Genomic DNA, 26,575 nt, shown 5'->3' on the forward strand with positions numbered 1-26,575 from the left:
GTAGTGAGGCATTAACAGATAACTCAGACTCAGATCAGAGCCAATCACCTCCCAGAATGTAAGAGGGAAGCCGCGCCTCCACTACCTGAGGGCGCAGGTCGGGCCTCTTCTCCCCCGTCTCCATCACTTCAGCACCGACAGCAGGTGACCATGCAGCCCGGTATGACACACTTGACCCACTGCCTGCTGTGGCTGCTTTTTCTAAAAACCTCCGCGGATCTGCCCATGTGTAAAGAGGTAAGGCGGTTCATATTTTTTTTGTCATTGTTGTAGTATAATTAGCTCTAAACCAGCTGTGTGTGTAATTCATATCCAGCAGAAATATCACAATTGTTCTGGAGTGCAGACAGATGCTGATATCGAAGTGGGAGCAAAGTTGCTGTACCATACTTATACTGTGTACTTCAAGCCTTCATATTTCTGAAATCTCTGAAGGTTTGTCCAGAAACACATATGTCGGGTTTGCAAAACAACAACAACAACAAAAAAACATTCAAGTGAAACACTCTTTGAACTAAAACTAAACACTAAAATGAGCACAGTCAAACAGCAGTGTGTTTGAGTAGAGCTCGTGACACACTTTGTGTTGGTTTGTGAGAATGAACAGATGTTTCCCCAGCAAGCACTTAAATTACTCCTACACCTGTTTTACTAGAGTTTCCATGTACTACTGCCTGTTCTCTCCTACAGCCTCCATATCTGTGTTCAATTTGCATAACGGGAGTAGCTTTTTGATAATATTAAACACACTTTGCACCACACCAGAGTGCAGACCTGTAAGCTTAAAGTTCAGAGAGCTATGCAAGCAGCCTTGGTAGCTGCTTCTTTCCTCTAAGTGAGTCTGTTTTCAGCCCAGCTTATTTCACCGTGTGCCACAGGGGTCATGATGTCCCGTTGCCCTGGTTTCCTCATGTTTGTTTAAAGGAGGCAATTAAGTTACAGCGCATCTCCAGTTCGATGCATTTTTACATCAAATCCTCCCACCCAGGACCCACATTCACTTGATACCCTAACACAGCTAACCTTGCAGCTCTAATTGAAAAACACAGGGATGGAGGGGTGCAGCTGCTGCTGTGTTTCTGTTAACCATTAATCCCATAAGGCTGTGTGGGTTTAGATTGGCTGGCCAGATTACCTTACTTGGAATATTACGTTCCTTTGTTGACCAGTGACTCAGTCTTAAGATTACACAGTGTGCCTGCTCTGTGTTCATGCTTTGTTTTAGCGAGGTTAACTTAAATGTTTTGTCTTTTTCCGATTTACATCATTATGGGTGGGACGGTGTTTGTCATTCGTCTGAGAGCACGACCTATAAAAGCTTTGCTCCTGAGCTCTTGTTGTCTCCAAAGTTCTTTGAGAACACGTAAATTAAATGTTTACAAAGGGACCGGTCGAATCAGCATTTCTCCCCTCAGCTGAGTAAACCCATAAGGCTGCAGAGAAGCAGCAGCACATCCTTGATATGCAAGATTAAAATGACAGGCGGACTTCTGGGTAAATATTAGCCTCAGCTTTTATTTGTAAAAGAGGCTGTCCTGGTTTGGGGAAAAGATTCCAGAGGAATAAGACAACCTGGGATTTTCTTTCTTTCACAAAGGTGCAACAATGAGTTTAGTGTAATAAAATGATTCAGCAACAATCCCCCATTTCAGCTTCCTGTGTATGATGACTTTACATCTTTCTTTGTCGCATAAGCTGAATACGTGAGGAATCAAAATTGGCACATTAATTGCAAAAATAATCCTTCTTTGCATTTTTTCCCCCAATTTATAGTTATTAATTCACCCCTTTCCAGGTGTCCACGTTGTGCATGGGGTGCTTTTATGTCCAACCATGTGAAACTCACACCTGTGCTTTGTCCCTGCAGTCAGATTATCACTTTGAGTACACAGAGTGTGACGTACTCGGGTCGAGATGGAGAGTGGCAGTTCCCAACAAAGCTGACACATGCACGGGCCTCCCAGATCCAGTCAAAGGCACTGAGTGCAGTAAGCAGCGACCTACTTTTATTTCAGACATTTTCTCCAAACCTTCAACCTGAACGTCAGATGCGTTCACTGTCAGGTGCACATCTCCATTGTCTGTATGTTTGTCTCCTTTAGCGTTCTCTTGTAAGGAGGGGGAGTACCTTGATATGCAGTCACAGCAGTGTCAGAAATGTGCTGCGGGCACCTACTCTCTGGGCACCAGCGTGGCCTTTGATGAGTGGGACAGCATGCCGACTGGTTTTGTCACTCACGGGGTGATAATGAATGAGGGGAATGACCAAACAGACTGCTCCAAGTTAGTATATACTGTACCAAGTCCTTTCCCCCCTCTGTCTAGGTTTAACTGATTGATTGAAGGTCTCTGTGCTATTTTTTAAAACCTTTGTGAATTGTTGCTGTTTGGTGATGTTTTTGCAGCTCAACCTGGACACCAAAGGGTGATTACATAGCCTCAAACACAGATGAGTGCACTGCAATGCTGTCCTACGCTGTGAACCTGAAACAGCCTGGAACTCTGTCCTTTGAATATTTCTATCCGGACACCAGCATCTACTTTGAGTTCTTTGTAAGGATTGTAAATGCTTCTGACACAGATCGCCTTTTAGTTTGAGTATTTGGTAAAATGTTCTCCTCTTCCCGTAGGTTCAGAATGACCAGTGTCAGTTGACAGACTCTAACAGCCGGTGGATGAGGATCTCGGAGAGCAGCTGGAGGAAATACACGGTTTGTCCAGGAAGCAGTTTTTGGCACTTCATCACACCTATTGTTATTTGCTGGGGAATTTTTGAATGATTGAATTTGTCTATGCCCCCCTCTGTCTCTGTGCAGGCAGAACTAAACAAGGGCAACAATGTGTTGTACTGGCGAACTATAGCTTATTCTATGCAGAGCAGTGCTGTCAAACCTGTGCTGCTGAGAAACATTCAGGTATCAGGTAAGATAAGTATGCAGCAGGCCTAAACGTTTTCCTTTTCCCCCTCAATTCTTTGTTTTTGTTAATGATTAAAAGTTGATTTAAATATTGTTTTTTCTTTTTTTGTTACCTCCAGGGGTGGCCTACACATCAGAGTGTTTCCACTGTAAACCTGGCACCCACAGCACAAATCCAGGATCTGCACGTTGTACCCCGTGCCCTATTAATACCTATTCCAATAAAGGTGCCACTGTTTGCCATGAATGTGAACAAGACAAATATGCAGGTATGCCTGTTTGCTTATCTCTGACTACACAGAGCAAAGTGTTTTTACAGACTTAGAAGTATTATGTTCCATACACATGCAAATACAACATTTACTGCTAAAGTGGTTATAGTGTCAAGGTAATCTTCTATCACTGGGTTTTAATGTGTGCTGCGTGCTTTTCCTCAACCCGTGCCTGCTGCTGTTTTCCCTGACTTAAAATTTTTTTTTTTCCAGTGGCCGGTTCAGCGAGCTGCACAACGAGACCTGCATGTACAAACAGTGATTACTTCTACACCCACACCCCCTGTGACTCTGAGGGAAAGGTAATGACACATGGAGGCAGAGTTCACGCTGGTTCAATAGAGATTTTTCTTTAAAAATCCTGCAAGCAAACGTTTGGTGTAACTGTTTGGTTTCCTTTAATATAAATTACCTGTCTGACTGTGCTGTAGAAACACTGCTGTCTTCTTTTTGTGTATTCTGGTTTGGTGTGTGTCTCAGACTCAACTCATGTACAAATGGATCGAGCCTAAGATCTGCAGTGAGACCGCTGAAGGAGCCGTAAAGCTCCCCGCATCGGGGGAGAAGCAAACCTGTCCGCCATGTAACCCCGGGTTCTTTGTTGCCAACTCCTCCACCTGTGAGCCCTGCCCCAGCGACTCCTTCTCTAACGGAACAGGTTAGAGTCAGTTCGCTTCTTTTTACTGTGTTCTTGTTGATGTTGGCCTCATGATAACCATGATAATGGTTACTTACACTTTTGGGCAGCATGAGCAGAAGAGTTGCTGTAGAGTGTTGTTAGATGTCTTCTCTGCAGAATGATTTATTTAAGTATATGAAAGTGCAATTGTTGATGATTCATAAAAAAGGACATACAAATAAACTGTGAGAGGTCTAAGAGGCCTGATGATTTAAGGTGGTATGTTTGATACTGTTGAGCTTGTCAGCAAGAGGAAGAAGTAATAGAATGGGTTGAATTCCTATCATCCTGTTGTATCTATTATACTGAAACAAAAAATAAAATCAATGACTTGACAGATAATTTACACTTGTTCACAAAGACTGTAACAACAATTGTGCAATTATTCTTTTCTTATTGTCCTATCAGTGTTAATATAATATAAGATAATGATACCACACATGTGGCATGCATGTATACACTGATGTGATTTTTTTCATTGATCACTCAGTTTGTACCAAGTGCCCTGCAGGCACAGAACCGGTGGTGGGCTTCGAGTATAAATGGTGGAACACGATGCCGGCCAACATGAAGAGCTCCAGCGTACATCAAGAGTTCAGTGACTATGACCGCCGCACAGGTGAGAGCCTTAATATTAGAAAACAAGGTGCAGGACATGGTGCAGTGGTTAGCACTGTTGCCTCACAGAAAGAAGGTTCTGGGTTGGAATCCAGACCTTTCTGTGTGGAGTTTGCATGTTCTTTCTTGTATCTGCATGTGTTCTCTCGGCTTCCTCCCACAGCCTAAGGACAGTAATGGGGTTGGGTTCATCTTTGATTCTAAATTTTCTGTAGGTATGAACGTGAGTGTTAATGGTTGTCTGTTTCTATGGCAGAGATAATCATTTCTAAAGCTACAGTTCCCTTTCAGTCAAAAGTGGTTGATCCTTAACTCTAAGTATGTTAGAAAATTAGACTAGTTTGTTTTGCTTTCAAATTGATCCACAGTGAGCTGATATGTGTGCATGTGTGTACATTGCTGGTAGGATAACATGTGTGTTACAGCTTTTATCTTTTGTAACGGCAGCATGGGAGGTAGCTGGAGAGTATATCTACACCACCCCCGGGGATCAGGACACAGACTATCTAATGCTCACGCTCAGTGTCCCTGGATACAGGTGAAGTCATACAAGACCTGCACATAAAAGCCTCTATATAAATTTGAGTTTGGATTGTTATAGACGTCTAATAAAATGTCACTTATTTTCACAGGTTGCCTCAGTCCATGGTCAAAGACACTGAAAGGAGTGAGCTATCTCGCATCACCTTCGTCTTTGAGACTGTTTGCAAAGCTGACTGCAAATTTTACTTCCTGGCAGTGAGGAAGATGTTCCAACATTTTTGTAGCATGAATCCTGCAATGTTCACAATGTTCACATGAATAAATGAATGAATCTGACTTTGTCTCCGTAGGGTTATAATCAGTGGAACAAGGATGTGGTGGAGCATTGGAAAGGTAGAAACCAGAAACAGTCATACTCCTACCTGATCCAGAGCAACAGCACCGTCAGCTTCACCTGGACCTTTCAGCGAACAGAGGAATTTGGCACGGTGAGATACAAACACACATCCCAACTATTCAGGTTGATCCATCACTTTCTAATTTCAGCTGTCAGCTTTGAATGTAGAGATTTTCTCTCGTCGCAGTCACTCTTTAGACAGGTATTATTTTCAGTCATCCATCCTTCTGACTGGACTTTTGAAGATCTTTGCTTTTAATGTATAGTAAATAAATAAAGAAGTCACTGATGCACTTTATTCATCATCAGTTCAATTATTCATATAAAGATGAATAATAGAAGAGCATCATATCCATGTATAATTAAGATATTGGAGTTTTTATTATCTTCTCTTTGGTGAATGCTTCAGAATTATATCATACTGAATTTTACTTCTTTGCTTCCTTTTCTTTGACTAGTACTTCTACTACTACTACTGCTTCTTCTACTTCTTCTAGTTGATCCCTTAAGGGGTCACCACAGTGAATCATTAGACTTCATCTCACCCTATCCCTTGCACTCCTTGCATCCATTCATAGCTTCAGCCATAAAAAATAATAATAAAAAAAGCAAACATTGTGTCAACTGTTAAAAGTGCAGCAGTATTCAAAGTTTAAGTTAACATTTAACTTATTCGGAAAGATTTGAAAGAGGGCAAAAACATGAAACAAGACATTTAGCAATAAATACAGCTTATATGTGTTTACAGATGTTGTCTTTACAAGTTTTAAATTCTAACTGGAATTTGTTGTGACAGACTGCTGCAGTGTCATGATTGCTGTGGCTGATTTCTTGAGAGCTTGTTGAGAGTTTGTATTGAGACTCTAGATGGCAGTCTGGAGCTGTATGGTCACTTCTCTTTATGCTGTCTGTTCACAGGATCTCTGTTTTATATAAAATAAAATAGAGCTAAATGATTAACTGCATTTCTTTTAAGCAGAACACACAACTACAATGCATGTTTCTGTTGTGTTTCTATTCCCTTAGGAGAGGAACTACAGCGCTGATGTTGCAAAGATCTACTCCATCCACATCACCAACGTGATCGGAGGCGTGGCCACGCAGTGTCGCGGCTGTGCTCTGTCGTTCGTTGAGGCAGACTCTTCCTGCGTTCCCTGCCCACCAGGACACTACATGGTTAACGGGACAGGAGAGTGTCAGAGGTGCCCGCCAAACACCTTCATCAAGACTGATCAGCCTGTTGGAGAAGCTGCTTGTATTCAGTGTGGACCAAACACAAAGAGAAACAAGGTGTAGAACAAAATCCTTTCCAAAAGCTCTGAGTAAACCTATCAGCCCATAAATGCATTCAGGTGCTCACTGATGATTGTGGGAATCTGGGGACTTTAACATTTTTATTAAAATCATTTTTTTGTGTGTGTGTAATTACAATGAGCAGAGAGATTTAAAAAAATCATTACAGAAAGAGAAAACACTCACACAAAATAGAGAAGTTAATGAGTAAAGAAATTGTAAAGTTACTTTTCTTTATCCATGTCTCTTGATATGTCACATATAAAACTATACAAATTGGTCCCACATTCTCAAACAAATCAGTTACTTTACTTTCTGAAATGAACAGCACACCAATTGTTGATTTCTTTTATTTTGGAAAGTGATTCTTCTGTTTATGCTGTGATTTGGTGTTTGCTGAGCTAATGTAAGCTGTCCAATATGCTCTTTATTAATCTATTTACTATCCTTTTGTAATATTAGTTTATTGTTACTTCCTAAATATATGAAGAATTTCATCATAAGAGCTTCACTCAAGAAAACAAATTCTTAACAGACAATAACTCCTTAAGAAACTCTACTGTAATAAAAGAATATCAGATGTCAGGTGTAATAGTTGGGTTTCCCACAGATAGAACATGAGGATTTTCACCCAGAGTATGATGTGTGCTGACACACTCACCTCGTCCTTCAGGCCTACACAGCTTGTCTCAGTGACTGTACGCTGGACGTGCACACAAGACAAGGAGCGCTGCTGCACTACAACTTCTCTCCTTTGGCTAATGTCACCAGCTTCCATAGCAGCCCCCGCTTCACCAGCAAAGGCCTGCGGTATTTCCATCGCTTTAACGTGGGCCTGTGCGGGACACGGGTGAGAAAGCAAAGATCCCTGTGACGTTTCTTTTTATTATAAAACTGCGCTTGAAGCGCATTTTTATCTCACTCTGTTTCTCTCGCAGGGCCGAATGCCAGCTTCCTGTGTGGACAATGTAACAGAGAGCGGGAGAGAGGTCAAAGGTTACGTCTGTCAGTCCACTGTGGTTCCCTCTGATATCAGGAGTCAGAGCCTTGTGTCCTCGCAGCCTTTCCTTATTGGTGACTCACTTATTGGTATGAACTGAGTGGTGCAGCTGTTTTTGTTGTTATTGTTGCTGTATATAAGATGATACGCTTGAAGGACCTTGTTAATCATTTATTGAAAAGTGTGTTCAGATATTAATTAAGCTGGCATATGTTGCATAAGAATTTGCCACTTTTCTGCTACTCAATGTTGAAGTTGCTCAGTGTTCCAGTAAAGCAGTTTTATCACATTTGCCTTCGAGATTAGCACAGGTGATAGCTAATGAACCCTGAGGATGTTTTAACAAAGCCTTTACATCCAAAAAAGCTGGTGCTTTTAGTCATAAATTTTTCTTTTTTTCTTGGGGTGTTTCAGCCACTGTTTACTCTGCTGAAGTGTAGGATCAATTAAAAATTTTTCGAATTTTTTTTTATGAGCATTTTTGCATTAGCTTTTAGTTGCGCACAGATTCCTTAACCCTCTTGCATATGATTTAATGTCTCACATCTTTCAGATCTATGCAGCCTGTAATGAGGTATCAAATAGACTTTGACTTATATATCTAATATATCATATTATAATACTGCATGTCTTCCAACTCCAAAGGTATAACTACTGCGACGAGTTTTGGTGGCATCTCCTCTCCCAAGTGGCTGTTCCCTGCACCGTCAGGCCTCCCAGATGTGATATTCTATTACAAGTAAATGAGCTCACAGCTATTCAGCATTTTTATTGATCTGTTGAGGTGATTCAGTAGTAAATACTGAAGTTTTTAAAAGTGTTAATTATTTGTTAGAAATTAAAGTGTAACAGAAAATCACAAACAGTTTAAAATTCATCACGTGGAAGTTAAGAATTTTGTTTGTTGCGCTTGTCTTTTAGGTCCAGTGACACGACTCAGTCTTGTAAACAAGGCCGGTCAGCTGCAATCAGGATCAGATGCAATCCTACAGTGACTGCTAAAGACCACATCATGCTGCCGAGGTGACGTAAACATGAGCCGAGGTCAACTTTCGACCTATCAAGAGTCAAGTAGCAACAACCGATTAAACAAACAGCAGCCATATTTTGCACTAATATATGACACATTCAGAGCTGCAGACAGAGTGACTCCGGTGAGATCGTTTATTAAAGCTTGTGACCATCTGTCTTACGTTGTTTTCCTCCACAGTAACTGTTCAGAGGGGACGTGCGATGGTTGCACTTTCCACTTTCTGTGGGAGAGTCAGCATGCATGTCCACTCTGCACCAAAAATCACTACAGAGAGATCGTCAGCGCTTGCATCCAGGGAATACAGGTAGGTAGGGCTCCACAGCCATATCGCCAAAACCCAGTTTACCTCCCATAACTCCCAAATTCATCAACAACATTACATCTTTCCACATATCGCGTTGTGGTTTATGGAAAGAAATGCTTAACATATTCTAAAAATGTCAAAATGTCCTTTGTGTCTCATTAGACTGCAGGGAAAAAAAAGAGTCATAAATTTCAGCAGGTCAGATGAGAAACTTGATAGCACTCAGTTTAACATGAGTCCTCAGCAAGTGTCCAGTTAGCTTAGAGTAAGATAACAAAATCTGCCTACTGGCACCTCAAGCTTGACCAGAATTCTATTTTTCACTAAATGCTCATGCTGTCTGTAGCTTCACATTTAACTGAACAATATGAGCCAGATGTCCCTTTTCTTATCACATCTCGCTAACAGAAAGCATATTTCTCAAAATCTCAAAATACATGATGAATGACAAGTGGACTAAATGCTCATATGTGTGTTTCAGAGAACCACCTATGTGTGGCAGCAGCCTTTGCAGTGTTACGGAGGAGAACTGCTGCCGGCACAAAAAGTCAGTGCTTGCGTGACTCTGGATTTCTGGCTCAAGTTTGGTGTTTCCACTGGAGTCATCGCCGCTGTACTGCTCATCAGCGTCAGCTGTTATTTTTGGAAGAAGACACGCAAGTAAGACTACTACACTTTATATTTCCAATAGTGTTTATTGAGCCGCTACCATGACAGACAATAAATGAATCAAAGGCAAAACACAGAACAAGGTGTTGTTCCTGTCATCTTCTATTTGCAGGCTGCAGTATAAGTACTCCAGGCTGATGATGAGCTCTGGGGGTAAGGAGTGTGAGCTGCCTACTGCAGACAGCTGTGCAATAATGGAGGGAGAAGATGCAGAGGACGACCTCATGGACCTCACCAAGAAATCCTTCTTCACCAAAATTAAGTCTTTCTCACGAGAGGTCAGTAACCCCCTCATTCCTGTTTACACTGAGCTACTTAAGCTGACTTACCATGTTTCATGTTGTCATCAATGTGTTTCCAGAGGTCATCTGACGGATTTGACTCAGTTCCCCTTAAGTCATCATCTTCACACCAGCGACTAGCAGAGGAAGACTCTGATGATGAAATTGGAGGATGAGAAGATCGTTTTACCAAAGCACAGAGAAAATTTTCAGATTAGATGGTTTAACATCAGAGCGGCTTTTAATTACAGAAAACACAGTTAGACTGTTCAAGGCATATTTTTTATTAAGATATTTCTATTACTAAGGGGTTTTACAATTATGTAGAATCATAGTTTTGACTACTGCTCACAAATGAATAAACTGCATGGATTACATTAAGTGCTGGATGACTAGGAACTCTTTAGAACTCAGCACAGATAAGACAGAAATAGTTGGTGTTGGTCCAAAAAAGTCAGAGACAGAAAATGAGTTTATATTTATCACAACTGTCTCTGAAGCAGGAATCTTGGTATTATTTTGGACAGTGATCTCAGTTTTGATAATCATTAATAATGTCACCAGAACTCCATTATGCCACTTAAAAAATATCAAAAGTTAGACAATTCAAACCTCAATCTGACTGAGAAATGTATGCATTCATATTGTAACGCTCTATTTGTAGGATTGTCCAAACTGTCAGTAGGATGACTTCAGCTCGTACAGTCCTCACACGTACACAGAAATTGGAATCTATTACCCCACTATTAGAGTCACTAAATTGGCTCCCAGTTCAATACAGAATGACCTTTAAAATCCTTCTATTAGTTTATAAAGCACACAGTGGTCCCCACCCCAGTACATCTCTGACTTGCTCACTGTCTATAACCCGATTAGACCTCTCAGATCATCAGTTGCAGATCTTGTAACTATTCCCAGAATTAGATGTACATGTGCTGAGGGTGCTTTCAGTAACTGTGGCCCTGTTCTTTGGAACAAGCTGCCTGCTAACCTGAGGTCAATTACAACTGTGTCTACATTTGAAAACAGACTCAAAAACTTTTTATTCTCACTGGCTTACACATAACTTTCTCGCTGTGTGCGTGTGTGTGTGTGTGTGTGTGTGTAGTATTTTATTTCTTTTTAAGTTTGTTTTGTTGTTTTTATTGCCTTAAGGCATAGTAGACATAGGTTTTTATGTTTTTATCGTTTATGTTAAGCACATTGAGTTTATGTGTAATAAATGTGCTATATAAATAAAATGGCCATTGTCATAGTTTGACTTAGTATTTTTATACTATATTATTTCCATATTTGGGGTATAGTGTGTTTTCAAATCCCAGGGTGTTTTCAAAATTGTGTAGGATCCAAAGTGTGGAAAATATTAAATGCATTTTGATTTAGAACATGTGTGGATTTTGCATAAATGTGACTGTGTGTGTATCTTCTTTCGTCTTGTATACCTTGTTTTTTTTTTTTAATTAGACCAACATTTTATTCAAAGTTTTTATTTGACAACATGTGAGTTGGATTTGCCAAAGTTGAACTTTTTCTGCTGTGCCTAGCAATATATGATTATGCTTAATTGTGAAGTAAATGCATTTTCTACATTAATTTAAAAAAAATAAAAAATAAAAACTCACCAGGACATGACCTCTAATGCTCCCTTCAGGTACTTTTTGAACGTGCATTTCACAGTGTGAAAAAACATGGTTGTTGGTTTAAGGTTTAAGGAAGATAAGTATAGTGTACATAATGAGTGCAACAACTGAATATACATGTCTAATAAATTTACTGTAAGGCAAACATGCTAACAACACTGTAGGCTGTGGTTCAGCTCCTTTTCTGCAGTAATTCATAACAGCACACCTCAATGTCACATCCTGTTCAGTCAGGTGTATTTAGTGGTGGAGTGTAACTAAGATAATTTACTCATGTTACCATCAAGGAACCAGAAAAAAATATCTTTTACTTTTTAGTGTACACATTTCGTAAAAACACCCCCCACACACACACACCCAAAAAAAAGTTTTTTTTTTTTTTTTTAAAAATGTGTCTAATATTTTTGAGTATTTTCCCCGTAGCACCTGAAAGCAGCACTGCTTTCAATCCTCGTCGGCTCAGCTGTCCCAACTTTTTTTTTTCCCGCGAGATTTTGCGCTGTTCAGCAAAACGAGTGGAGTGAAATCTCGGGTGAGAGCCAGCGGGGTGAGGAGGAACAAATAACGTGGAGAACCAAAAGTGTGCACACAGCAGGCGGTGATTCTGCAACGTTTCGCAAGAAGACGACACCGGAACTTTAAACGATATCAGGTTCGCTGGGGACGAGAAACATTTCATTTAGCTTCACTTTTTTGCACTTTGGCAAAGTTGAGCTCTGCTCGGCTCGGAGTCCCCACCTCGGAGCAGAAAGTCGGTCGGTGGTCGGCAGTTGGTCCTGCAGGAATGTCGGAGCCAGAGAAACCAGATTTTTATCGAGATGAGGTCAACAAGACAATATGGGAAGTCCCGGAGCGATACCAGAGCCTGACCCCGGTTGGCTCTGGCGCCTACGGATCTGTTTGGTAAATAAGTTAGCGTAGCCTGACTTATCCATTCATTTAGACGAGGCCTGCTCTTCACAAGCTAAACTTCGGTTAGCTCGTCCTAATTGTTGGCGAGCAAGGTGGAGCCACGGTGTCTGTTTCGGCAAGAAATGCTCTGGACTTATCTACGTTACCACGTTGTGATAACGTTGTGATATCTTCTTATAACTGCTTATAATTTGGTGCAGGAAGCTGGTTATGAACTAAGTCTGATCTGCAACTGCTGGTTAGTGGACATGTTAAACTTAAAGTCACAGAGCTGATCTGATTTCCTCAGGTTACTCTGACCACATTTGTTCTGGATAAAGACATTTAATGCACGTTAAAGGATTAGTGCAACAAATATAGCTGTCTGCTGCTAGGGTGCTTTTAACGCAATACCTTCATACTGATGATGTGACCATACTTTCTGGAAGGGTGTTTTTATTATCATGAGTAAAAGTGAAAAGCTGAGATGTCCACTTCACTAATCTTGCATAGATAAAGAATGTCAGAGCACCTTCATTTAGCAAATATTAGCCACTAAAAAAAATTATATTAGTGATGATAGTTGCAAACATTTTCTGCTCCAGGTTCTTTATATTTGACTAATTTCTCAGTTTTCATTTAGTTTCTTTTAGTTTTCTGACCAACCTTCACTTATTTTTTTAGTTTATCAGCAGCTGCTAAAAATGCCCAAGTTGTGTGATTTTAATTGCCTCAGCTATTAAAACCAGTTGCTCTCTTCATGCAGATTTGATAGGTAGCCTCATCAAAACCATATTGTCATTTCAGTGTGTCTTCCACTCTTTGGACGCCCTGCAGTTAATGTTCAATAAGTTGTAAACAAATCTGCAGCTTAGCGGTATTTGCATGCGCAGCAAAGAGGAGGTCATGCCTTTTGATTTGAGGACCTTGCAGGGAAGGTGGATTTCCTTAATGTTGCCTAGCGGCGGTAAGGTCAGCTTTCGCAGAGCGGACTCTTTGCATAGGTTTTTGTTTTTTTTTTGATTAAATGGATTGTGCTGCTGATACTATCTGGGACACAACATAGTCAGCGGTACACTTGGTTTAGTGAGCAGATGTTTGTTTTGCAAATGGAAGAGGACAGCTGTGCTGTTGCTGGGCAATAGGATAATCTGTTGCTGGTCATATTACTGTTTGCTGTGATTGTTTTTATTCTAACAGTGCACTGGCTTATATTGTTAGCAGTCACATGATGACTTCAAGTTAACTGTATCCAGCTATTTGAAAACGAAAGTGCAGAACATGTACTACACAGCAAAGAGGAGGTCAACGTGAAAACTGCTGGTTGTCTTTAATAGAAGTTCACTCGCATATTATCATACTTTGTAAATGGAGTGCATCATGGAGCAGCTTGTACAGTCTTATACTCACATTGTCCAAAGCTGCCTCATAGCATACAAAAGGACATAGTCTTCTTTATGAGTGTTTATGCTACTTAAGTACTCTTTGTAGTTTAGGTGAGGGTGCAGGATGGAAGACAGTGGATGACTATTCCCTACACTGTTTTGACTCCCATGCCATCGGATGTCACAGGTCCTTTTCGCTAGGAAGCTGTCAGGATAAAGCTCATCTCATGTCCAACACAGCTGCATGGGGCATTTGGATTCTTGCATGCACTTGAATTGGGTATAAGTTCAGGGCTTCAGTGTATGTGGGGGGGTGGGGGACAAAGCAAAAAACGGATAAGGCAACTCTAATATATGCTGAAGATTTGAACCAGAGCCTAGAAAGATCCTTTGAGCACACTCTTTCTGTTTATGACAATTATGTTTTTATCCATGTATCCATTTTTTTTTTAATTAGGTTGCCATTTTTATACATTTATTTTTTTTGTTAACTTTTATCATCTGGTGATGATGGTGTGTCTGTGTGACTGTCTGGTGTGACTGGAGTCCATACAGCAGTCACAGGAGACTGTCCACAAGCCGTGACTTTGGTTAGGTGAGCTGAGCAGGAGGAAATGTTGGTTTTGAGTTAGAGACAGTTGGTTTTCAGACTGAGGGATATACTGCAGCCAGAGCTGCTCCCAGTCTGCTGAGAGATGGCATTTTCTGCTGATGTCATCTTTTTCCCAGCCTTCAGCAGCTCTTACTGCACCTACTGTTTTTTTTGAGGGCAAACTCAGCCAGACTTTGAGCCATATGAAATACTTCAATTCATCTGGCGAAAAAAAACAGACTTCCATTCATCCGAGGCAAATCTTTCAGTGTTAAATAATTTTTTAGCACTTACAGGTTTGATCTAAATCAGCGTATGCTTAAAAAATATGTATTCTACGTAAGATTTAAGTTCACATACAGGCTCACTTTTTTTTTTCCTTTCAATTAGCTCCGCCTTTGATATAGTGACTGGTTTGAAGGTCGCTGTGAAGAAGCTGTCTCGGCCTTTTCAGTCCATCGTCCATGCCAAAAGAACCTACAGAGAGCTCCGGCTGCTTAAACATATGAAACATGAAAATGTAAGGGACTTTTTCCTCTTCTGTTTTTTCATCTGTTGGTAAACGGGCTTAAAGAACAAAGTTAAATGCCTTAGTTTTTCAGTTTTAATTTAACAGTGGTTGTCATATTTTTGCAGGTAATTGGCCTCTTAGATGTCTTCACCCCTGCCACCTCACTGAAGGACTTCACTGATGTGTAAGTCGAAAGTGTTTCTTTAAAATAAATGATTTTATCTCAAATTTCCCCCTGGGAGTTACTTTATCTGGACTTTTACATAATTTAACAGTGATGTGAAGCACAGCAGCCTTGAGTTTCTCAGAAAGCCACAATCCTAACTGTTCCTGGAAAACAACTGGAGGCAGGCCAGCAGACTAAAAACACTGGAATATTTTTTTTTTTTTTTTTTTAGATAATCTGCTATGTTAGGTATCTGACTGCAACCAGTTACTTCATCAGCAGCTTCCTTCCTTATGTTTTCTGGTTTCTGGCTTTCTGAAAAATGCAGTAGCTGCCCTGGTTTTTTAGGGAGGCAGGTAGTTATTGTTTGTTTGGTCTGTTAGTAATAGGAAGTGCACAGCTTGATGGTGACTCAGCACTCAATCAGTGCATGCTGCCTTGCTCATCATTTGTGGAGTGTCGGACTCTTTTTGTTCTCTGCCTCTTCCACGAAGATAAAATTGTAGCAGATTTAATCTAATAACGTGTCTTAAGTAAATACTTAATCACTCATTTATGATTTCATAATTAATATGTCCCTATATGGAATATTATTGACTCACCCTATTTACTTCATTATCTGAAGACAGCAGCACTGGAAGCATTATTGCTAATCTCTAAAATTCATGAAGGTTAGTGTGGCAGGAAGCTACAGAGTCTGGGAGCGTATATAAAGTTTTAACTTGGACTTAGGCTGTGTGAAATCACAAACCTCTGATTGTCACTAATTACTATAAAATGCTGCACATTTGCACTGAGCTATGCAGCTAATGAGGTTACTGTCTTATTGCTATGCTGTCTGAAGTAAGAAGTCATATGGAATGTGGCAGTCGACTCTCTCTGCTTGTGCAGGGACTTAATTTGTTGGGTTTTCCCTAGGAAATCATTTAGCTGAGGCAGTAAGTCAGTCAGCTCTTGACTGTCTCTGGAAAAATTCATTGGAAAGTGACTAGGTCTAACTGTGTAATAATCAAATAGTGTCTGTTTCTAGTTTCTGTTTCTTCTGTTTTCTTTAATATTATGTCTTGTTTTATTAAAGAGCTGGTGTAAAAGTATTACCACATATTATCGGAGCCTTAAACAGTAAGGAGTCCCTTTGAAGGTCCTCAAATGACTTACAGTTCCTGAAACTTGAATAGTATAGTGCACTGTGCAAGTTACATTTTTTGTAATCATTTGGAGGTATATCACAATTTTATTTCTGTAATAATTTATAATGTTCTTGTGGTTGGTGTTTGGTCCTGCTCTAAAATGACACAGGAAAATAATGCTGTGTTCTGTATTTGATCTCAAGTTTCTCTGACAGCTCAATCAGATCACTGTTAACACAATTTAAATTCAGAGTGTGGAAAAGACGTTTGACAGACTGTTCAGGCTCATGCAGCGAGGTGAAGTGTAGTGAAGTTTTCTGCTTCTTTCATCAGTCATCTTCCTGAATATCTTCTCTCATTCAGGTATTGTGTCTGCATGACCTTTTTGAAAGTTGATTAAATCTTTGTGAACTTGTTTTTTCTCCCTCTATGATATTGCACATTTAAAAGTGCAGCACTGCAGTGCAGTAGTTAGCACTGTTGCCTCACAGCTAGAAGGCTCTGGGTCTGAACCTGTGGTCGGCTGGGGTCCTCTGTGTGGAGTTTGAAGGTTCTTCCTGTGCCTGTGTTGGTTTTTTCCAGGTGCGTCAGTGTCCTCTCAGGGTCCAAAGATAATTGGTGGTTTGGGGTGGATATGGTACCCCACCTCTTGCCAATTGTTGACTGGAATAAGCTCCAGCCCCTGACAGCTGAGTTGGATAAGTGGTTAAGAAACTGGATGGATAAATTGCAATAGACTGTATGTAAAAGATGGACAGAGCAAACATGACATCACCTATTGGTTTCTAGACTCTGCATTTTGAAGCATCGATGTTCATGTTTAGGTGCCACCATGAAATAAATATAAATGGAAGTAGAGTTGGTCATGTGCTAATCAAAAGGTCGGTGGTTCGATCCCTGGCTCTGCCAACCTGCATGACAAAGTAGCCTTGGCCAAGATACTGAACCCTGAGTTGCCCCCGAAGTATCCATTGGAGCCTGTGTGATAATTTAGGCACAGAAAAAAAGCAATTGTGTGAATGAGGCTTGTTGTAAGAAAGTGCTTTGAAGGTTCAAATTGAGTAGAAAAGTGCTTTATAAAACCAGTCCATTCACCATAAAAGGATAAAATCATCCACTGAGTTGTAATGAAGGGATAAAATACTAAAAGAGAGCCAAACCACTTTTGGTACTCAGCTGTAAATTTTAATGTTTTTTAATGTTTTTAAGTTAAGAAGTTTAATACTAAAATCTTAGTCTTACACTTTTTTTTTGAGTCTCCAGTGGCCACTTTAGGAATTGCGGGTTTTGGCACTTGTTAAACAGTCTTTAATGAGTAATCCTTTGGGTTGCTCATTAAACACTGGAGTAAACTGTTGCTTCTTGATTAATTTAGGCACAAGGCCTTTGAAAAGGAAGACAAATGCATGAAATAAAAATAAATTACAAGAACTCACTGTTAAGGGAACACGATACTAAATTGCTGAAGTAGACTCATTGAAACTGAACACTTTAAAGACATACTGGAATCTTGCCTTGATACTTTGAGCAGCAGTGTCTGTGTTGGTTGTTGTAATGAAGAGCCGTCCACTCAAGAGGCCCCACCTTCCTCCCAGAAAAGCATAATGTAATGGAGGACTCAAGGCAATGCAAGGTCACACATGTAGCCTGTGTGTAAAGCTGGACCCCTGTGGGAAAGGGAAAGGGGGAGAACGAGTGGGTTGGCGTGTCTTCTGCAGTGTTTGGCATTGTTCTCCAGTGCACATCTGCCAAACCCTGGAAAGTTTCTGTGTAAAAATAAATAAAAATGTCAACTATGCAGGTGCTCTGGGTATGACCCTCCAGCTCTAAAAATACAAGCTTAGTCGCAACATAGCGGCTGAGACTCCTCAGTGCCCCAGCCATGCCCCTGTTTCTGCAGGAGAGAGGAAAAGAGAGGTCATTTTTTTTTTTCTTTCGTTCTTTCCAAGGCGGGTGAACTTAGGCGAGTGTCTGTGCAGCTGAGAACAAGTTCAAGCACAACCAGATGCTATTTTAAGCCCTTGCTCTCTGTACTGTGTTAGAATAGCAGAGTATTCATGAAACGGGTATTTGTTGTGCAGCAGACTGACGAAGCAGCACATGGCGCTGTGAGTTTTGGCTCCAAAAGTGCCAGTGTAGCATCCTGCTCTAGTCTCCTTCCACAAGTGCTGTTTGGGCATTTTAAACAGCTTTGGGATTAGATTTGAATTATCCACTGATGCATTGCTATTAAGCCCATTTATCTGGGGTGTGTTGTTAAATGACATTCCATTTGTGAAGGGCTTGGCCTTTCGGTGCCTCTGGAGAGAAGTCGGAGTGAAAAGAAGTAGCAGCTAAACCAGTTTAAGCTCACATAGCCATATGGGAAATTAGGCACAGGCTGCAAAAAGCTCTGGAAAAATTAGTTTGGAAGTGCAAATACATAAAAATTTTTTATGACGTGAGAAACACAGGCATGCCTTCTAACATTTATGCCTGTGTAAACTGTAATGACAATCTTTTCTGTTTGGCAGGTATCTTGTGACTCATCTAATGGGGGCAGATCTCAACAACATAGTCAAATGTCAGAAGCTCACCGACGATCACGTGCAGTTCCTCATATACCAGATCCTCCGGGGGTTAAAGGTGAGCTTAAAGGGGTAGATTGACATTGTGGAAAATGTGCTTATTCCATTCCTTTTCTTGAGTAAAATAAGAAAATTGATGCCACCCTCATATCTGGTCAGCTTAGTACAAACAGTAGAGAGGACAAGAAGTACAGTTTTTCCATCTTGCCCAAGTTGCTTTGCTGTAGCGCTCCCATCCTGTCTTCCATGCTCGGACCGTGTTGGGAATTCTAGTGAAATCTCTCTGTGATTTGAAGTTTAGATCCATTCCTAAGTTTCTCCTGTGTGGATGTTCAGAGATAAGGATTTTACTTAGTGTCTTTAACTGTGTTCAGTAACAAATAATGTTTACTGAAGCTTTCCTGGTATTGCAGCTTAACACTAAAAACTCAGATAGTGTGGCAGCCAAGTTAGCAGAGCTTTATAATTGTTCAGGTAAACAACAACTTCTTTCTGGCAGCGATCGTGTGACTTCTTGCAGCGTTTACTCCCACCCCATCCAACCAGTGACTATACACTCTACCTACACTGAGGTACATAACCCAGGTTTTTAAAAGTTTTTTTTATTTGTGAGCTTTAGAGGTGCTGATACATAGAAGTTTGACTGCAGGGAGTTGTCCGCAGAGAATTTACATTAAATGGTAAATGGACTAGTTCTTATATAGCGCTTTTCTACTCAGATATGAGCACTCAAAGCGCTTATACAACACGTTTTACATCTACCCATGCACACCCATTCATACAAGCACTTCCATGATTACTTAATTAAGCTAAGTGCTTTAATTATCTAACATTCACTCACATTCATACTCCGACGGAACGGTCGGAGAGCAACTTGGGGTTAAGTATCTTGCCCAAGGATACATTGGCATGCAGCCCGCAGTAGCCAGGAATTGAACCACTGACCTTCCGATCAGTAGGTGACCTGCTCTACCTACTGAGCTACAGCCACCCCGTATTACAATACATTACAATCCACTACTCGGCTGTTGCATCTCCAGCTGTCTCTATCTACAGCAGAGCATAATCAAGCTGCCCTCCATGTTTCCATTCTTTCTTCTCGGCACAGCTTACCTTCTCCTAGCTCCAGATATTTAGTGCACAGGCATGAGAGTGGCATTATTAATCCTATTCAATCTCTAGACAAGAGAGTGAATACACATTCCTTCAGTGACACTTTTCTGTTTTTACATTGTATCCTGTGCCTCATGTTTTTTTTTTTGTTTTTTTTTGTTAAACCAATACATCTCCTGACAGAAGATGTAATCTAATATGTGTGCTCCTGTCTCTCTTGCAGTATATTCACTCAGCAGGCATCATTCATCGAGTAAGTGTTTCATTTTTAATCTGACAAATGTGATTCTCTTTGACTGTGATCAGGAGGGGGGAAAAAGTGTGTCAGGGTTTTTAACATCTTTCACTTTGCAGGCTTGTTAAACCTCTGAAGGGAGAATGAGCCATAAAACCTTTACTTTAGATTTAATTTTTAATGATGTAAAATGACAAAGGAAATGAGCAACATAATAGATTTACTGCATTCAACAAAGCTCGCCGTTTAAGCTTAAACCACACTAGTTCAGACCGATGGCTTTCCTTTTCACAGGATTTAAAACCAAGTAACCTGGCAGTGAACGAAGACTGTGAGCTGAAGGTCAGTGAAGCGCTGCTTTGTTTAACACATTGGTTTATCTCAAACCTGCCTGCAGATATGAATTTTTTTTTAAAGTCTCACTTTTTTAAAATTTAAATTGTTCTCAGATTTTGGACTTTGGTCTCGCACGGCACACCGATGATGAGATGACCGGCTACGTGGCGACCCGATGGTACCGCGCCCCAGAGATCATGTTGAATTGGATGCATTACAACAAGACAGGTAGAAGGCGTATGGAAACTCCCTTTTTTGATTCTTCTGCATGTAGACAGAAGAGTGTTTTGTGCATAATGCTTGTGTCCTGATCTTGTGTGTTTCAGTGGATATTTGGTCTGTGGGATGCATAATGGCAGAACTTCTCACCGGACGCGCTCTGTTTCCTGGTACTGACCGTATCCTTTTCATTTGACAGTTCACGGTGTGCAGTATGAGCTCCTGTAGCTGAAAACCAATATGCATAACAAATTAAACACTGATGCTGCTGTAGAGGCACTGATTTGTGATGTTGTTGCAGGCAATCTGCAATCTTTCTTTTCTCTATCGTCTTGCAAAACCTGTCTTTCCCTTCCAACATGACTGCCTGAGGTGTTTCTTTTTAAAACATTTTTATGAAGACTGTTCATGCTTCCTTTTTACTTGACACATGCCCACCTCAGTAATTTTTCCACTGTTGCATCATAACTCTTCCTATATTTTAAGTGTGTATCATTGGCTCAGGTCCACTTTCTTTATGACACTCCTTGCACAAGCCTGTTGATGTGCTTTCTTTCTCTGTTTTTACCAGTGTTTTCTAGCTAATTGCTGAGCTTGAAAGCCGGGCTGCCCACTGCCTCCACTCATTTTCTCTTAAAAGCTTCCATTATAAATCCATTCTGTCTCCTCCACAGGTTACACCTCAGGTTCTTTTTTCTTCTCCTCTGTGTGAAATATAAATATGATAGAATTGAATATCACACAGGTTCACAAGGAGGTCAGATTACAGATGTTCTCTTGTGCAGCGTCTGGTCTTCCTTTACCCTGTGCTGGTAGACATTGATCAGTTGAAGTTAATCATGCTGCTCGTCGGAAAGCCAGGTCCAGAACTGTTGATGAAAATATCTTCAGAGTCTGTGAGTTCACAAAGCTGTGCAAGTTTTTTTTTCCCCCTTTTTTCTCTCGCTAACCGTGTTTCTGCTGTAAACTCTGCACTTTAGTGTGGTTCAGCTGGAAACCTCAGCTTTGTAATGACAGCATGTTTTTCACTCTTCAGCTTTGTGGGTGTGGTTTGTTTCTCTTGAAGAGAATTAAGCGCTGTTTGCTGTGAGATTATTGTGGCACAGATGATTGCAACTTTGACTGTCTGCCTATAATGAGAAGTGTTGTTTCTTTCCTCTAATTCTGGAGCTATTAAGCTTTACTTAAAGCTTACTTTCCAACAAAACACTGTAGTGGACCTGGAGTTTAGCCACACAGTGTTGGGTTGAGAAATGGCTTTGTTACTCACTTTGCTCTGTCCCTATACTCCCCTTGACACAAACTTCAAAGATATAAACCAGCTTCAGCAGATAATGCGTCTGACAGGAACGCCCCCAGCAACTCTAATAAACAGGATGCCCAGCTATGAGGTGAGGAGGGTCCAAAGTTGCTCACTTGAAAGCAGACTGCAGGCAGGAGGACGATCAGAATTGCCTCAGAATTTGCATTCATGTCGATAGTTTCTACACTAACGTATCCGTAAATAGAACAACAAAAGTGATAATATTTGAAGCCATATTAAAGATAGTTTTGGGCTTAAAGGGTCGCCAAATAACTCAAACTACTTTGAGGCAAGTGGGGCGCAGGGAGGAGCCAGATTTCGTGTGGCCAAAAGCTAGCATTAAACACTGAATTTTAGCATTTTAATCACTCCTGTATTGTGTGACACGCTTGCTGCACGTCATGTTAACAGTGATTGCAAAAAAGCAGTTTGAGTTCAATTTTAAAAATGTGCACTGTATAGCAGGCTTCCTGTTTGAGATACTATAGTTACTAACAGCATTTTGGGCTCCAAAAACATCTTTTCTTCAGTGTTTTTCTTTCTTGGAAACCATAATGATTTTTATTTTTAAATCACAGGTTTCTTTACATGAGAGGTTTATTATAAATAGATTTCTGATTGGAGATTGAAGTAAACCTGCCTCTTTTTTTATTTTAGTCTTCACTTCCATAATAGACAAAGACAGCCCTTCCTTTAAAAATGATACTTGGTTCATTAGTTTTTTTTTAAACTTTATTGTAATTATTAAAAAGTTTATTAGAAGTCATTAGAAGAATTGGATATTAGAAACAAGATTTGCAGCATAAACACTTGCACTAATGGGTTTTTGACTGCATGTGTCGCACTTCAGGCAGTCAAAAACTGTAGCAATACATAATCAGTTAAAAGCTTACGTTCCTCAATGATTCTTCATGAAACTTGTTTTAATGATGATCTAATTATCACAAGAGGAACCTGTTGATTGTAAACTGCACTCATCAGCATCGTCATGCTCGAGGATGTGCAGCACAGATGCAGAGATCTAATAACTGAGCAGAGATTGGAATCAGTCACATGAAATAATGTGTCATGACATGTTGTTGCTGGTAGTAACTGATGTTTGATTTACTGTATCGATGTGTCTTCCCAGGCCAGAAACTACATTAGCTCCTTGCCTCAAATGCCCAAGAGGAACTTTGCTGATGTATTTATTGGCGCCAACCCACTCGGTAATGCAAAAAAAAAAACCAAAAACAAATAAACAAAAAAACTGGTTTCTTTATGCTGTTAAGTTTTCCAGAGGAACATAAAGATTACAGTTTGACATAAAGAAACAATTGGAATGTGATTCAGTTCTGTTTACATGCTGGCATGTTTTGAAGCTGTGGATCTTCTGGAGAAAATGCTGGTTCTGGATACAGACAAGCGGATAACGGCAGCCGAGGCCCTGGCCCACTCCTACTTTGCTCAGTACCACGACCCAGACGATGAGCCCGAAGCTGAGCCGTATGACCAGAGCTTTGAGAGCCGAGAGCTGCAGATTGACGAGTGGAAACGTATGTCATCTCACTCTAAAAATGAAAACATACGCATGCATTCCATGTTACAATAACGCTGAATTTTCTCCTTTCTTGCAGAATTAACTTATGACGAGGTGTGCAGTTTTGAGCCACCTAGCTTTGAGGATGAGGATGAAGATGACATGGAGTAATGAGATGTGCCACCCATTTTCAACTCCATCCTTTTACTACATAACATATGCTTTAAACACTCAGACACTGTCCATCAGTCTGTTGATTGAGAGAACATAATCCAGCACAAGGAAAGGAAAAACCAGTTATCATTATTCTTATTTATAAATGACTTAATGTTGATGGTCAGCTGCTGGAAGATTTCCCTACTTGCCAACAACTAAAATATTTTTATATTTAATATTTAGACTTTATTGACTTCTCACTGTGATGCTGAGATGCTGAAACGCCTCGACCTATTGCCGTACTAGTTTTTATTTTTTGAGTAATTTATGAATAAGCTTTTGTCTGTTAGCTGAAAAAGGAATTTGCTAGTTAATCTCTTACCCTTCCAAGCAGTCGCATTCAGCACCAGGTCACACGATTCTGGAATTTCTGTGACAGAAGTACATTTAAAAAAAAAATGTTTTCAGGTGTTTAACAATTGGAGACTGTGCCTTTTCTGTGTAGTCACTGAGCTTTGATGCTCAGCAACTGGATTTCTCACATTTTAGTGTTTCATTTGATCAATGAAATCTGAGCCTTTTGCTGTTTAAGGACTTTTTTCTTTACATGGCCCATAAATACAAAGAAGTATTAGTGTGTGCATGCTTTGCTCAAACTGTGTATATATATGTGCCTTTTTTTTTTTTCTTTCCACTTGTTTTGAATCAATCACTGTTAGCATGTACATCGAGACATGGTGTGTCCACTAGTGTGTTGTTGTTTTATAGGAATTTTAAGTGTCATGCTGTAGCTTTTAATAGAAATGCAGTACAAGCGTGTAAAGGAGGGATTTGTATTTATACTTTTGTGCAACTGGTATTTATAAGCAACAATCGAAAGACCCTTTAAGCTATTTTCAGTCTTGCAGAGTAAGTAAGTACTTTAAGTTCTTTGATTAACAAAATAAAGACTTATTTCTAAGAGAATGAAGCTTTTTTTTCTTTTACCTTATTTCCAAACTAATCAGTTGTTTCTCCCCTCAGCAATGTCACAGGGAATGAGTTAATTCATGTGGGTCAGTTTATAACAAGGTCAGCAGTGTGGATGTTTTAGCACTTTGATTAATTTATCAGATTTGTTCAATGTGTTAATGTACAGTAGGAAGTGTGACATGCATTTGTTACTGGTATTTTTATTCAAATGGAAATTAAGTATTTTTCAAATAAACTCAATTATGCTTCTGACTTGTCTTTCAATTACCTCTCAAATGCTGTGTTATCCATTTCCAATGAAAGAAAATTAAGTTCACGCTATGATTCAGGAGCTTGTTGAATAACCTTTAGCAGCAATAAATTCTGTGACTTTTTTTAGTCTTTCACATCACTGAGGAGGAATTTTGGCCCACTCTTTTGTACAGCTTCAGTTTGAGGTTTGCGGACTTTCATTTATGCTCAGCTCTCTTAAGGTGCTGCCACAGCACTCAAGTTAAGGTCTGGACTTTGACTGGGCCATTGGAGCACCTTGATTCTTTTCCTTTTTAGTCATTCTGTTGTATCTTTGCTGGTGTGCCTGGAATCACTGTCCTGTTGCATGATCCAAGAGGTTTACTCCTGGCAGTCCTTCCCAACAAGCCATACTTGTTCAGTCTTTTTGTAATTGTACTGTCATGAACTTCAACATTTGACATGCAAATTGAGACCTGCAGAGTCCAAAATGGAGCTCTTAAATTGTTTTGCAGTTTCTCTGAGCGTTGACTGTCTGACCTTGGAGTGAATTTGCAGGGACATCTACTCCTGCGAAGATTGTGGCATTTTGCTGACACACACCTGAATGCTCCAGACCAGAAAACTGCCAAAATGTCTGCTTTTATAGAGGCGCTCACACAAACTGATGATCAGTTCTCAAGTGTATTCGATTAACAGCACCTGGATGCTACTTACTCTCTTAATTACTATGGAAGCAGTAAGGATGTACTTCATTTTTCCACAGGATTGCATGGAGTACTGTGAAAACATCCTTTTTTTCATCACTACTTTCTGCCACTGAAAAAAATGGCATCCATAAGTCAAAATTTCGAGTTAGTTTTAGTTATTTGCATTTTGAGAATATTTTTTTCCCCAGTAATGAAAACAAGCTTTCATGACTGAAAAAGCTAGAATTATACTTGGCTCTGCATTATGTCCCTGAAACCTGATATGAACTTATCACAGATGCATTTTTTCCAACACATTTTGTTTGATAAATAACACTCAGTTTTCTAAAGGACAAATTGATATTTTTTGTTACAATTACTAGAGAGATAATTTGAGTTGTAAAATGTCCTGCCTGTCCTCAAAAATTAAACATGGATTATTTATTTTAAGAGCTGCATTATGTGACATATAAGGCTTTTAAAATAAAGTATATATTTTGAATTCTGTAATATGTTACTGCTTAAATCTAAGACAAATGTGTATATTTATAAATTTGATAAAATTTTTATTTTATAGTGTATTGATGAGTATACTGTCAAATTGAATTATAAAATATATAATTCAATTTCTTTTTTTTTTAGGAATTTGAGGAAACTTTTTTTTCAAGAATACACAAATACATTATATGCACAGCATGTAGCTATAATCTTTCAATATATTTATCAGTTTTTTGCTGATTCTTCAGTCTTTCTCTATTTTCTGCAGGCAACTCTGGAAACTGATGCCTGCATCAGATGTTCAAGGAGTTTATACCTTAAACCTTTATTGTTTATGTCAGGGAAAGTATTAGAGAAAATTTTGTACTATATTTATTGTAAAACTTAACAATACTTAATGGTACTAACAGAAACTATTAATGTGACTGCTAATTCTGTTAAATGCACAACTCTGTAAATTCCAGTAGTCAGCATG

The 26,575-nt window shown here is 39.8% G+C and overlaps 2 protein-coding genes across 4 annotated transcripts; both read left to right on the forward strand.

The window, feature by feature from the left end:
* Nucleotides 1-137: 137 nt before the first annotated feature.
* elapor1 (endosome-lysosome associated apoptosis and autophagy regulator 1) lies at nt 138-11,551 on the forward strand. 2 transcript variants are annotated; one of them, XM_030733763.1, is made up of 22 exons: nt 138-237; nt 1,868-1,988; nt 2,103-2,283; nt 2,406-2,553; nt 2,631-2,711; nt 2,817-2,922; nt 3,038-3,187; nt 3,404-3,492; nt 3,671-3,848; nt 4,360-4,488; nt 4,935-5,025; nt 5,120-5,225; nt 5,321-5,458; nt 6,394-6,657; nt 7,334-7,510; nt 7,599-7,749; nt 8,306-8,399; nt 8,582-8,683; nt 8,871-8,997; nt 9,479-9,657; nt 9,779-9,944; nt 10,028-11,551. In XM_030733763.1, the coding sequence occupies exons 1-22, from the start codon at nt 151-153 to the stop codon at nt 10,121-10,123; spliced, it is 2,961 nt and encodes a 986-aa protein (XP_030589623.1). In that variant the 5' UTR covers nt 138-150; the 3' UTR covers nt 10,124-11,551. The 2 variants fall into 2 exon arrangements, with proteins under 2 accessions (XP_030589623.1, XP_030589624.1); XM_030733764.1 differs by lacking the exons at nt 1,868-1,988; nt 2,103-2,283; nt 2,406-2,553 and having other exon boundaries at nt 148-237.
* Nucleotides 11,552-12,099: 548 nt separating this feature from the next.
* mapk14a (mitogen-activated protein kinase 14a) lies at nt 12,100-24,890 on the forward strand. 2 transcript variants are annotated; one of them, XM_030733416.1, is made up of 12 exons: nt 12,100-12,490; nt 14,846-14,975; nt 15,092-15,150; nt 18,776-18,887; nt 20,166-20,195; nt 20,472-20,519; nt 20,627-20,741; nt 20,840-20,911; nt 21,549-21,628; nt 23,165-23,243; nt 23,397-23,570; nt 23,652-24,890. In XM_030733416.1, exons 1-12 carry the CDS (start codon nt 12,372-12,374, stop codon nt 23,723-23,725), a joined length of 1,092 nt encoding a protein of 363 aa, XP_030589276.1. In that variant the 5' UTR covers nt 12,100-12,371; the 3' UTR covers nt 23,726-24,890. The 2 variants fall into 2 exon arrangements, with proteins under 2 accessions (XP_030589276.1, XP_030589275.1); XM_030733415.1 differs by lacking the exon at nt 21,549-21,628 and adding an exon at nt 22,044-22,123 and having other exon boundaries at nt 12,372-12,490.
* The last annotated feature ends 1,685 nt before the right edge of the window (nt 24,891-26,575 follow it).

This window comes from Archocentrus centrarchus, chromosome 7 (genome assembly GCF_007364275.1).
Source record: "Archocentrus centrarchus isolate MPI-CPG fArcCen1 chromosome 7, fArcCen1, whole genome shotgun sequence".
Classification (NCBI taxonomy): Eukaryota; Metazoa; Chordata; class Actinopteri; order Cichliformes; family Cichlidae; genus Archocentrus; species Archocentrus centrarchus.

What these genes read in the sequence shown, in the direction of transcription:
- elapor1 (XM_030733763.1), top strand. Translation starts at nt 151, where the DNA reads ATGCAGCCCGGTATGACACACTTGACCCACTGCCTGCTGTGGCTGCTT. An exon ending in CTCAGTGTCCCTGGATACAG is followed by an intron (nt 5,026 to 5,119) that starts GTGAAGTCATAC and finishes TTATTTTCACAG; the next exon opens with GTTGCCTCAGTCCATGGTCA. An exon ending in GATGTGATATTCTATTACAA is followed by an intron (nt 8,400 to 8,581) that starts GTAAATGAGCTC and finishes CTTGTCTTTTAG; the next exon opens with GTCCAGTGACACGACTCAGT.
- mapk14a (XM_030733416.1), top strand. Translation starts at nt 12,372, where the DNA reads ATGTCGGAGCCAGAGAAACCAGATTTTTATCGAGATGAGGTCAACAAG. An exon ending in GGCGCCTACGGATCTGTTTG is followed by an intron (nt 12,491 to 14,845) that starts GTAAATAAGTTA and finishes CCTTTCAATTAG; the next exon opens with CTCCGCCTTTGATATAGTGA. An exon ending in GCAGATTGACGAGTGGAAAC is followed by an intron (nt 23,571 to 23,651) that starts GTATGTCATCTC and finishes CCTTTCTTGCAG; the next exon opens with AATTAACTTATGACGAGGTG.